Below are 13198 nucleotides of genomic sequence, written 5' to 3' on the forward strand. Positions count from 1 at the left end.
AAGGACCTGTTTTTAAAGTGGCCTGGAGAACAGCAGCAGTTAGATTTTAGACTCGATAAAGGCTCACTTTTCATTCATAGTCAGAGCCTAAATGTGCTCTTCTTGTACCTAAACAGATAATAAGCACTCAGCACACTCCCCCTTCTTGACACAACACACTGAGACTAATCACACATAATTGGAGAGGAGGAGCAGAGGGCTGGGCAAACTATTGTGTCCAAAGGACAAATGGTCAGTTTATGACGCTTTGGTGTGATGTAGTGATTTCTTATACATCTATAGGGGGAAAAGGCAGCGTGTGTGTGTGTGTGTGTGTGTGTGTGTGTGTGTGTGTGTGTGTGTGTGTGTGTGTGTGTTAGAGAGAGAGAGAGAATGAATTTGGGGGAGGTTCCAAAGAAATGGTTTTTTGTGGGGGGAAGAGGAATCATGAAATGTGTCTTATTTAGAAATCTCCCCCCAAACAAGAAAGCCTCTATAAAAACTCTAACTAAAAAGGATTTTGTTCCCAATTAATCACAAAAGCATTTGAGTTTGCCACAAGTGTATGTGAGTTTTCACAGGCAAACAAGACAGTTTGGTTCAGGAAGAGCATGAAGTCAGCTGGGAGGACAAGGAAAGCCCAGCTTTGGAAAGCTCAAGAATCACTGTTTTTTTTTTTTTTTAAAAAAAGGTAAAATCTGAAACTCAAAATCCTACAATATTCTGGAGGTGACACGAGGCAGAAATCTCAGGACTTTCCAGTATCAATGCGTCAAAAAACCCCTTTTCTCTGTTATCTTACCAATTACATGTTCATATTTTTACAAAAAATATATATGACTGTATACATATATATATATATACATATATATATTGATGTTTTCCTTTTCTGAGTTGTTTAGACTTTTATCCATGTTTGGTTAAAACTAGTAGAAGTGGGTAGTGAAGGTTTTCTTCATATGTATCCCATTCTTCATTTTTCAACTGAAAATAAAAAAAAATTAAGGGAGGATCAGTTTTTACCTATGGATAACTTACTTTTAACCTCTTATCTAAATGTATCATTTGTGGAAAAATATCACCACCACCCCAAGCACCCACAAGCTGACATACAACTAAAAAACAAACACAAATTTTAACACTCTGTGGAAACCTAAGGAGAGCATTATGGAGATATGAATCATAGGTTATTTTTGTGAGCAGCACTTTTCAGGACACAAACCAAACAGCATTTTACAAAAAGAATCTGAACAACAAATTACTGACTCAGGAAGTTAATGATATTACCCAAGGATTTCACCAGAAAGTGTGAAGTTTTTCACCAGGAGGTTAACTTACCATCCCTAGACCAAGCTAAGTGTAATGATGCTGCAGCTCCATCCTCCTCCCCACCCCATTGTGTTAGAGATCGCCAGACATTTGCAGACCCCGGCAATACCTTGACACAACAGGAAGGTTTGCCTGGGCTTAGATATCAGAAAGACCCTGTGGCTGCCCCTGAAGAGTTTGTTATCTGTTTTATTTTTTTTTTAATTAATGATGTGAAATCCAAAAATTCCTTTCCCAGAGGAAAATTGAGCCCGAACTCTTTAGCTTAAGCTCCATCAGGCCTTCCATAATGAATTTTTAAAAAAAGATTCACAAATCTAAAATGAACAATTCCTTAATTGGCCAGAATGACTTTGTCAATTACAAATCTGGTAAAAGATATTTTGCTAATTATAAATACCAAACTCATTTTTTTTTCAGTGTCCAATCATGTTGAGACCCTTGATAGGTTTTTTTTTTACTACTTATTACATATTTTATTTTTTTAAAAATGATTTTGGGGTAAGGACACCCTGAATATTCTTTTTAATTGGAGAATGATTAATATAAATCAGCCAAACACAGCCCCCAATCAAAACAAATGAAGCAGCTTAGCTCTGTTTTCTTTCCCAGAATGGCCAGAAATAAAATATGAATTAGTCTGGGCCAGGCTACTGTAAATGTAATTGGAATGTGGGCTTTCTCTAGAGCCTAGTCCTTAGCTGGGATGTGACTGTGGAAGCTTTGGGCCCCACATTAATGAACACACTTTTCTTTTTCCAAAGGGGGAAAAAGGTGATTTAGTCTTTTCATTCTAATCTACTTTATCAGGGTGTTGGTTGCATAATCACTGAAGTGACTTCAATTTATTTCCTAGAAGATCCTCTGTTTGGAAAGATCTTTACAGATTCTTGTCACCCCAATCTAGTGAAGGGTGTTGGGTTTTTTTTAATATATATTTTTTAAAATCACAGATCCCCATTCTTTTCATTCTTAGAAGAATAGGATAAATAACCTCACAGATTTCCTACAGCAAAACCACCAGTCAGGACCTACTAAGTCCAAACATCTCTGATCCTACTTGCCCCCCACTTAGGAGAGTGACAGAGGGAATTCCCCCCAAATGCTTTACCCTGGGTGGAAAGGGGCAAAGGCAGCTGAATTCTTTCCTCAGGGAGTGGGGATAAAGGAAAGTTGATTACTCAGCTTGAATCAGCTGACCTACTCACTCACAATGTACTAATAGAGAGAGACTCAAATGAGCTCTTTATAAAGTCCCTGAGGTAATATGTGGGATAAATAATTCTTCTGTAAATATGGGCTAGCAACCACTTTTAACTTGGATTCTGTGCTGACCTCTGCAGGCCAAAACGGAGGCTTCATTCCTGGAAGGGGGTAGGTCCGGTTCAAAGCCATCTGTGAGTCCTTCCAGCTATGGAGGAGGAGAGAACCCTCTAAGAAAATATTATAACCTGTCACCAGATCATGAACGTATCAAGACTATAGCATCAGGGTACTTGAAACATACACAAAACAGTTAGAAAAATACCTGCTTCGGTGGGGAATGTTATGTGGCTTAAGAGTAATTCCATGTATCAAAGCTATATTTCTGTGCCCAATTAATAATTATAATTTTAAGAAATGAAAAGGCACCTTTGAAAAAAATGAACAAAAAGCAAATTGTGAATAAAACAATTTTTCAATTTTGCAGGTCAAAGCAAGGTCTTTGAGGACTGAACTAAATTACATAGCTGCTATTAGTAGCATTATGCTTTACTTCATAATTGGATGTAACACGCTCAGCCTTACCCCGTGAATAGCTGCCGCAGGAGTGGAGTTCATACTGTTTACCCTTTACAGTATCCACAATTATCAACAGCACACCACACAGATTCTGAGCACCAGCCACTTCTAATGTGGCATTTTGAATAGATAAGCAGAAATGCAATATGGCCGTTTTTTGACACAATGTCTTGACTTTACCACGGAGCTAGACTCTTTTCATTACCAAGTGCACACGCACACACGTGTGAACACATACATACACACATACACACAGAAAATAAATCAACACAGGTAATTTTGAGATAGAAAAAATTGCTTTAGAGGAAATGACCTTTTCAAAGCTATTTGCATGAATGAGGGGGTTTTTATTAACAAAATTCCAAGCGAACAGTATTTCCAGCCATTTCCCTAAGTCAGATCTCTGTGCTGCTCAACAATTTGCCAATCTCACATCTGGACACGTTGGAGCCACCCAGCTGGGCAGTGCCTGCCAGAGCTAGCAAAGGGGACCACTGAGAGGTAGGAGTGCGGAGCTGGGTTTTGTTTTTCCTCCCAACGCCTGGGACGGATGCAAAGCCAGTCTTTTAAGAGCATCCACCACCTCCTGCAGATTGGCTCCCAGGCAAGGTAGTTGCAGAAGGTGGGTGCAGTATAACCAAAGCTCTGGCAGAAAGTATAGAATGGCGCAGATTTGATTACAGGCTTGCTTTTTTAACGGAAATAAAATTTCACAGCTAACAATGAAAGGTGAAAAGTTTAAGAGGCAAAGCTGTTCCTCCTGATCACTGACTGTTAATCAGCTTCATGGGTGGCTGCCTAAATCTGTGGATTTTTTTTTTTTAACTTGCACTACTGCCAAGATTGTAACTAATTTTTTCCCCCTGTTGTAGGAGGAGGGGTGAAAAACTCAACATAGGAGGCAGCTGTGTATGAGTGACATGAGGCACTAATGCAGAGGGCAAAATTAAAATTCATGAATCTCTTCACAACCATTTGTGTAACAAGATTAAGATGGGACAGCAGCAAAGAGCTGTATTATCAGGCGTCTTACAGTTCTCCAGCTGGTTACGCTCTATTCCAAAACAGTAGGGCTAAGAGGATAACATGCAGCCTGAAGGAAAACTCCGCTCCTTCATTTGGGAGCAGTCTCATCCCAGGGAAGGTGGAAGTTTACGAGGAGATGGAGGGGAAGACAACTAACTGGCTTCCCCCACTAAGAGGGAAAACTTTTTAAGCTGGAGCTTGCTAGCGTAAGGCAAATAAAAGCTTCCAGTGTCAACATCCCCTGCTTCCTCCCACCCCCCCCACCTCTTCCCCTGCCCCGGGGGCGGCAACCATCCCCAGGCAAGTATTCCGGGGCCTGGGTCACTTGTCCAGCATTCAGCACCACTTCCCACTTTGTCCTGAGGAGGATTGGGATGGTAGCAGAAGAGAAACAATGGAGAGCTCTTGGTGGCTTTGGCATATGATAAATCCTTAGGAAGGAGCCCTCTGGATCTGTAAGGGTGAAGTATTCACCCCAGACCAGCTCTGCTGGCCCTGCACACCAACATATATCTCCCCCACCTCAAACGCATCCCTTATAGCCTCTCTGGTCTGTGTCTGTCCTGAGATTAATTACTCTAACGTGATCGGAGGCCCTCAACGCGGGAAAGCCTGGTGCTCTGTGTTCAGGGGACGAGAAGCACTCTCTTGATAGAGGCTCTGGAGGGGCCTCAAGCTGGCCGACACAGTCTTATAGTTATGCACTCTGAGGATTCTGAGCTGGAAGGGGACTTAACAGATCATCTTGCGGTCCGATGTCTTCATCTTATAGATGAGGAAAACTGAGGCCCAGGCAGCCAGGTTCCAAACCCATGTTTCTGGATTCTAAACCCAGCACTCCTTGGGCTAACTTTGGGCATTTTGTTATACCAATTACCTAAAGCTTCCCCTGAACGCCTCCTCCCAGCAGTATTGGATTTCATTTCTGCTGCTTAAAAGATGACAAAAGAGATCCCTGAGGTAATATGTAAAATGAATGAAAAGGGGGAAACTCACATACTTGGATTTTTAGACATTTCTGCTGAGATAATGAATTGAGGCCCTCTGTCAATTCTACTTATTCAATAAATGCTACTTTTGTGAAACTAGTCAATCAGTCGATGATTATTTTTGAGGGTGCTTATTTATGGGCGTGCGCCATGCTGAGGGAGGCGCCAGTCAGGGTTTAAAGAGAGCCACTGTTCCCTGTGCGCTCATACAGGTAAGGGTAGGGGGTGGGATAGCCAAAGACTCTGCCACTGACTTTAGAATGGTCACCGTGGACAATAGGGTGCACATGTCCCACAGCGTAGAGCCCCATGCGATAACCGGGTAACTTAGATTTTACAAGCTGACAATGAGAAAATACATTTGATGTTCCAGGAGATGATAATGATGATTCACATTTATATAAGTGCATGGCATAATGTTAAAATTCATCATCAGGTGACCTCTGTACCTCTAATCTCTTCCCTAGTAACTATAGCTAGAGAGGAGACCACTCTGTTATGAGGGATGGAGGGGAAAAAAGGGGGAGTATGAGAGAATATTCCACCTACCACATAATACCCTAAAAGCTATTCCTCCTGTTCTGGGGGTGGGGTGAATGACGGAAAATAGGCTTCTAGGCAACTGGATGAGAGCTGAGTTACATGTAATTTTCTTCCCCTCCCCCCCCATAGTAAATGGTGGACCAGATTCTGTCAGAAGGAATAAATTGCTAGTTATAGAAGTATTTAACTCTTTCAGTCTATAAGGTCTCATTTTAGTAAACTAAAATGGGACTAAATGGGACCCTAGTGACCCTAGGAAGTCAGTGCATTTCCAGGAAGTGCCTAGCTTCCTCATTCTCTCTTCAAAGATGAAACTCATTCTGCATCCATTTTTCTAAAAACAAAACAAAACAAAAAGCAAGACATTTCCTACTACACCAATGGGCAATAAAGAGTGTTGAGGAAGCTATTAATATTTTCCCATGAGGAAATCAAGGTCAGGCCTTTACTTTTTGCACCTACAACTTGTAAAATCATGACAAGCCAAAGGATCTTGCTGAGGTCAGATTAGCTCGGCACTGGCGATTTCTGTGAGGCATGGAGCAATGCCCTAAAATCATCAGAGGTAATAAACGTGATCCTGATAAGCCTGACATGTATTAACAAACGTGGGATTCCTAAAAAGTTTTCTGCAGAACACCTGCCTCTCCGTGTCCTACATTACTCTTCTCCTATAAATAATAAAAAGGCTGATAACACTGCTTTATGTAAGCAAGCTTAGAAATCACTCTCAGATAAGTGCTTTTGACCTAAATCTTGTAGCTCCTCGATCTGACATATAACCTCGCAACTGTGAAATTCTGTATGAGATTTAGCGGTCTGAAACTGCCAACTGACCCAGCTATAAAGCCAGGGGAGATAAGGATTTACAGTACGATATGATACAATTAGACATTCACCTTCTATTTATTTTGGGACAGCAAAGCATTTAACCTACTTAAAGGCGGTAGGTTTTTTCATTAAAATATACATGCTTGTTTATTATTCACTTCTATGCCATCTCCCCTGCATCCCACAAATTAGTCTATTATGAATGGAAAGATTAGTTTGTTACAGGAAAAAAAAAAGAGTAAACAGGCGCTGTTTCTGTAAAATCCTCCTAGACATGCAAAGATAAAAGATGACTTTGCCACACAAAAATAATCAGATACAAATAGCTGTTCAGAAGCAACACACCTAAGGAGTACTTTAATCAAATATTTAGGTTACCTGCCAAAAAGACCATGATCTCTTCAAAATGCAATGCGGATTAAAGTGTTATCTAACACAAGCAGAAAACTAACCTTGGAGTGGAAGTTTGAAATGTGTTCATCATAATTTTCATGTCTTTGGAGAGAGAAACCAGCTTTTTCAGCTAGATTGCAAAACTGGTTTAAAGTAGTCCCTCGGAGTGGGGCAAATACCATTGCTTTCCCCTAGAAAATTAGAAAGGAAATTCACACATTTTCAAACTGGAAAATGACCAGACATACCAGACATTGGTGCAAGCATTTAGAGAGCTGTTCTTGGGCAGGGAGATCCAATTGTTCTTACCAAGGCTTCCACAGAGGGAGTCATAAAACTGGCCAGTCATAATAACACCATATTTTAGTGAAAGCAAAATTATAGAATCTTTTGACAACTTGTTCCTTCCACATCAACACATGAACCACTAACACAGAAGCAACACACATAACAAATGGAACGATGTTGAAACTTGGTGTTTAGTACAACACACACCACATCTTTCTAAAAGCTAACATAAAGACTTCTTGGTTGTAGTGAGTACATGGAACAGTAGCATATACCCACTGTTATTGAATACCCAGGGGCTGTTCAAAACAGCTGAAGACATGTTTACAATGCAGAACATCTCAATATTATTTGTATGTATGGGGGTATACCTTGTCCATTTATTATCCCTTGAAGATGCCTTTGTGATCAGAGCCTCATGCCAAGAAATACTCCATAAAAACATGTAACATCACCAAGTTGTTTTTTTTTTAATGAACATATATTCAGATTTTACCACTTCCATCAGCTTTCCCTGTTGGTGTAAGGGTTAAAAGCTACTGTCTCTTGGCTTCTAACTTCCTTGAAATCCATCATAACAGCCATGATTCTAGCAAAGCACCTTGTTCTAGCATTCCAACATTTGAGTTTCAATGAGACTGATTTAACTGAGTAACCTAAAAAAGCATAGGCTTCACTCAGTGCCACATAGCCTTAAGAGATTTTCTTTTCTCCTTCAACAAAGTATTTCCTCGATTTCAGAGGAGCCTCTGACACAAACTTCCTCCGAATGACAACTAGTGGGGTGTCACACAAGTTTTTTGTTCTCCTTCCCAAATTTTCAGGTGTTCAAATTGCCAAATTATCTTTAAGCTCCTAATTATTTTCAAGGCTATTGCCACTGGCTGCCGGCACTCTTCTACAATGAAGTGTCACTTTGGGGAGATTTTACCATCATGAAAACATACCATATTTACTCCTGAAGGACAGACTGTCATTTAGAGTGGTAGAAGAATAGTGGAAAGAACACTGAAATTAGAGCCATCGGATCTGGAGTCTAGTACCCACTCTGATGGAAAGTCACTTCACCTCACTGCCTCGGTTTCTTCATCTGTCAAATGGTGTAACAATAACCTCAAATAAGGGGTGGTTTTGAGGCTTAAATGAGATCACATATGTAAAGTACTTTGAGAAATAAGGAGAGTTACACAAATGTAAAACTGAAACTTCATTTTTAAAGTACTGAATCCAAGGCTATGCATATTTTATATTCAGTAAGTATCTGTTGAATTGAATGCATACACACTCCCTTTTCCCCAACTACCTGTATGAGGACACACTGTCACATATATACACACACATACTATATTTTTATAATGTGTTTACATGTATATAAGCACGCCAAGGCACATAATTATAGCAGCGCCATTCATGCCACTACACTTATGGGTCTGTCAGCTTTTCCATTATTAATTGCTATTTTCAGGAGGTTTTCAAACTTAGCCACAAAAATTCATTCTGATGTGAAACTGGATATAATACGTGGTCTCAGCAGGGGAGCAAAAGCCTCCATTAAAAAAGAAAAAAGAATAAAGAATACTAGTAGGTCATTTAGTCATTTCTGAAAGCTGGTTGGCTTTTTAGATGTTTGAACAATGAAAACTGTTTCATTTAAAGCTGCCTTCCAGAATTGTTTTATGGTCACAATGAGAGAGCCAAATTTTTAAAGCTATTATCTATGTTATACATTTAAATTGCAGCCATGAGCTTCTTGGGTTAAGTTGATATTCGGTTTCACAAAACCAGTCAGTCATCTGCCACTAACTTGCTAGGTGACCTTGGGCAAGTTGCTTGGCCCAAGGACCTTTCTTGTTCTACACTTCTGTGATTCTATGGAAACACACATGCCTTTCAAATCTGGCATGAAAGCAAAAGGATGGCTGTGGAAGTGATCTCCCCATTGCTCATCACCTTTTTGACACTGCCCTTGAATTTATATTCTGCCTATACTGTAGTTGTTCGCATGTATTGGTCTTCCTCTCCTTGAGGGCAGGGCGTTTGTCATGTCATCTTTTTGACTCTCCAGGATCTGAGGGCCAGGGTAGGTACTTAATAAGCAATTTTAAAATTTAGTTGAATAGCATATAAAATTTTGATGACCAAATCCATACCCTTAATGATCTAAAAACTAAAGCCCCTGGGAGACTTGGAGATCTACTTCTTTGTTTAAAAAATTCCTATGTGAAGTAAAGTCACCTCCTATTTCTAATAAGCTCTATTTCAGCTTATTGTGATATAACAATGTTTATTCTGGGATGGAATTATACCTATTAAGAAGAGAAATAATGGCAGAGAATAATTATTTGTGCTTATTATTTTATCTTCTCTCTCTCCCACTCTCCCTCCCTCCCTTCCTCCCCCTCTCCCAGTCTTCTCTTTCTTCTTTCCATTCTTCCTTAAGGCTGGGGACCTCTATCCCCACATCAATTAATATAATTAAAGAAGGCAGCTCAGTTGAACAAATCAGTGTGTAAATTGGCTGGGGGGGGGTGTTATTAATCAATTTGAGAAGAATATAGTCTTTTTACCATTGGATAGATAGCTGATACCACTGAGGAAATAGTCTGTGATTGGATGAGAGAATAAGCTTGGCCTGTGTACAAAACAAAGCAAAGGGGCGGCTAGGTGATGGATAAAGCACCGGCCTTGGATTCAGGAGTACCTGAGTTCAAATCCGGCCTCAGACACTTGACACTTACTAGCTGTGTGACCCTGGGCAAGTCACTTAACCCCCATTGCCCCACCAAAACAAAACAAAACCAAAGCAAGCCAGTTCAGGATAGTAAAGTCCACTGTTAAACAAATATAGTGGTGGAGGATGGCTAGTCAAGTCTATGAGGGAATCACTTGATGGTGGAGAGAAGTCTGTCTCTATCTCTGTGTTTCTTCCCTCCCAGTTCAAGAGATTTTGACATGTCAGAGGGGAGTCTGGTGACAAGGATTGGTAGTAGAGTCTACTGAAGCCAGTAGCAATCAACAGTGGAGGGTACAATGCTTTCATCTTTGGAAGTAACTCCTGTGGAGAGCTACAGCCACATCTATTGAAGACCCAGAAAACAAAGCTCCCCCCAGTGTCTTTTTACTTTTAAATGGTTTGGTATCAGAAATGTGTAATATTTTATCAGTAGAAATGATATTAGGGAAGAGGAATTTCGCCCCAGTTAGAATGTGAGCTCCTGAGAGCAGGGACTGTATTGTTCTTCTGTTTGTATCCTGGGTACTAAGCACATTTCTCATGGTGGCTTGGATGGAAACTATCTGCATTGGCTCAAGGGACTGGGTGCTTATTGGTCAGTTCCTTAATTAATTCAGTGCTTAATAAATGCTCTATTCATTCATTCATTCATTCATTCATTCATTCCATGAAGCACCTGAAAACAATTGCCAAAAAAATTCACGTAAGAACAGTGGCAGCTTCAGGCACTGTGATCCCTTGTAACAGGGAAACGTGCCAGCTATGGACTCTACAAAGACCCCACCCCTCAGAGCCAGAGGACAACTACATCTAAGAGAAGCCTCCTGAAGGCTCAGCAAAGGAAAAAGAGGACTTCCAGTAACCAGTAACTGTGAGATGCCCCTTTGCCAATGCATTATTTATACAGTCTCTCTACCTTTTGTACTTTAAATTTGAGTCTACTTTCCTTAGGATGTTTTGGGGGAGGGAAGGGGATATTCTTATATCACCTTGGTAAATGCCCTTTTCTAATAGCTGCCTTAGGCTACTGGCTGATAATCAATGTGAAACACACCACTGGGTGCTCATGAGCAACAGTAGAAATAGTCTCTCAGGGTTACATCTATAACCCTGAGAGAAGTCACATGCTGCCCTCTGGAGCCCTAGCCCACTAATGTTAATGGGAGTTGGGGAAGTAGTCCTTGAGTGGTGCTAAACTATGGAGGTGCATGTCTTTGCAAGCATTAAGACATGTATTTAATAAATATAAGGTAAGGAATAACTTCTGATAAGTTTTGTAAAATGTTCTTTGTTGAATTATGCAGGTGGGATTTGAACCCAGACCTCTTAATTCCAGGACAAGTGTCCTTTCAACTGTATTATATGCCTCCAGACCCCAGGTCTTCCTAACTCCTAGTCCAGCTCTCTATCCACTATTCCATGATGCTTAGCTCCTTATTTAGTTAATTAGTATGATCTAAACTTTTTTTCCCCCGGGGCAATGAGGGTTAAGTGACTTGCCCAGGGTCACACAGCTAGTAAGTGTCAAGTGTCTGAGGCTGGATTTGAACTCAGGTCCTCCTGAATCCAGGGCTGGTGCTCTATCCACAGTGCCACCTAGCTACCCCTATTTAAACTTTTTAAAGGGAGTATTTTAGGCTCATAAAATGTTTTTTATTCCTTTTATGACAGGCATTTTTTTTTTGTCGTTCAACTGTTTTTCAGCTGTGTCCAACTCTTTGGGACCCTATTTGGGGTTTTCTTGGCAAAGATACTGGAGTGCTTTGTCATTTCCTTCGCCAACTCACTGTACAGATGAGGAACTGAAGCAAATATGGTTAAGTGACTTGCCCAGGGTCACACAGCAAGCCATGCTTGAACTCTCGAAGATAAGTCTTCCTGATTCCAGGCTCAACACTCTACCCATTGAACCACATAGCTGCCCCACAATTATATAGAAATTTTCAAAGTGCTTTCCTCATAGTAACTCTATAAGGTAGGCTGAGCAAAGTATCATTGTCTCCATTTTATAGATGAAGAAACTAAGGTATATAGCAGAAGTTCTTAAGCTTTTTGACTTCAAGATTCCTTTACACTCAAAAATTACAGAGGTTCCTCCAAAGAGCTTTTTTTGTATGTGTGATAATATCTATTGATATTTACTGTATTAGAATTCAAACTTCTTAGTAGCATTATGCAAACAGATTTGTTTCTCCAGAGCCCCATGAAAGGGGTCACACCTTGGACCATGTTTTGAGGACCACATTTAGAAATGTTATTTACCTATGGTCCCACATCCAGGTCTCCTGACTCAAACCCACTAGGACCAGATTAAAATGTAATTGGGAAGGGGCAGCTAGGTGGCACAGTGAACAGAGTACCGGCCTTGGAGTCAGGAGGACTTGAGTTCAAATCCAGACTCAGACACTTGACACTTACTAGCTATGTGACCCTGGGCAAGTCACAACTCCAATTGCCTCACCAACCCCCCCCCCCCCCCAAAAAAAAAACAAAACAAAAAAACCTAAAATGCAATTGGGAAATACTTAACAAAATAAAAATATAGTAGAACGTAGGTCATGTTAACATGTGGTTTTCTAAGTTAATATGAAGCCAGCAGAGATCCTTATATAAAGGTTAGTGGCCCTGTTTTCATTTGAATTTGATACCACTGACCAACACCTACTAACATCTCTATACCTAATCTGGTGCTACACAATATGGTGGGGTTACCAGAAAAAAATAGAGGACATCATCTCATCTCTCAAAGAATTTACTCTATAGCTGGTAAGATAAGATTTACATTGATGAAACTAGAAAACAATACAAAGCAGTATGTGATCAAATGCCAAATTTCATGATAAAGTATAAAAAGGATTGGTCTTGCATTTTGTTTTTAAGGAGAATTTGCTTTTGGAATGGGGAAGGGAGAGGGATTCCAGGTGCAGAGAGGAAAGATGAACAAAGGAACGGAGCTGAAGGACAGCAAGGGGACTAGCCTAATTGGAGGGAAGAGTCTGTGCTGGACAGGAGGCAGAGCTAAGGCTGCTCAATAAGGTGAGGCCAAGTGGTGAAGAGCCATCCAATGCCAGACTAAAGCGTTTCAGACTTGGTCATGGAGTCTGATCTCATTCACAGATGAAGAAACTGAGAATTCTTCCTTGTGTGTGAGGTCATTATAACAACAACTAAAATTTATTTAGCATTTTTTACACTTGACAATGCATTTTTAGAAATGGTCTGTTAGGATGTCGGTAGTAAAAGTGTAATTTTCATAATTTTACAGGAGATAGAGTAATGACATTGCGGACAGAGAGATGGAACC

At 40.4% G+C, this 13198-nt stretch overlaps 1 protein-coding gene across 1 annotated transcript in view; it reads right to left on the reverse strand.

The window, feature by feature from the left end:
* Window positions 1-365: 365 nt before the first annotated feature.
* Window positions 366-13198, reverse strand: part of CAMKMT (calmodulin-lysine N-methyltransferase) — a 512023-nt gene continuing 499190 nt past the window's right edge. Inside the window, exons 10-11 of the mRNA XM_043983087.1 lie at window positions 6932-7063; window positions 366-963 (exon numbers count right to left, since the gene is read on the reverse strand). Coding sequence (XP_043839022.1) covers window positions 886-963; window positions 6932-7063 — 210 coding nt within the window. The 3' untranslated portion in view covers window positions 366-885. The remainder of the gene's footprint in view (window positions 964-6931; window positions 7064-13198) is intronic.

This window comes from Dromiciops gliroides, chromosome 2, assembly GCF_019393635.1.
Source record: "Dromiciops gliroides isolate mDroGli1 chromosome 2, mDroGli1.pri, whole genome shotgun sequence".
In the NCBI taxonomy this organism is placed as follows: domain Eukaryota; kingdom Metazoa; phylum Chordata; class Mammalia; order Microbiotheria; family Microbiotheriidae; genus Dromiciops; species Dromiciops gliroides.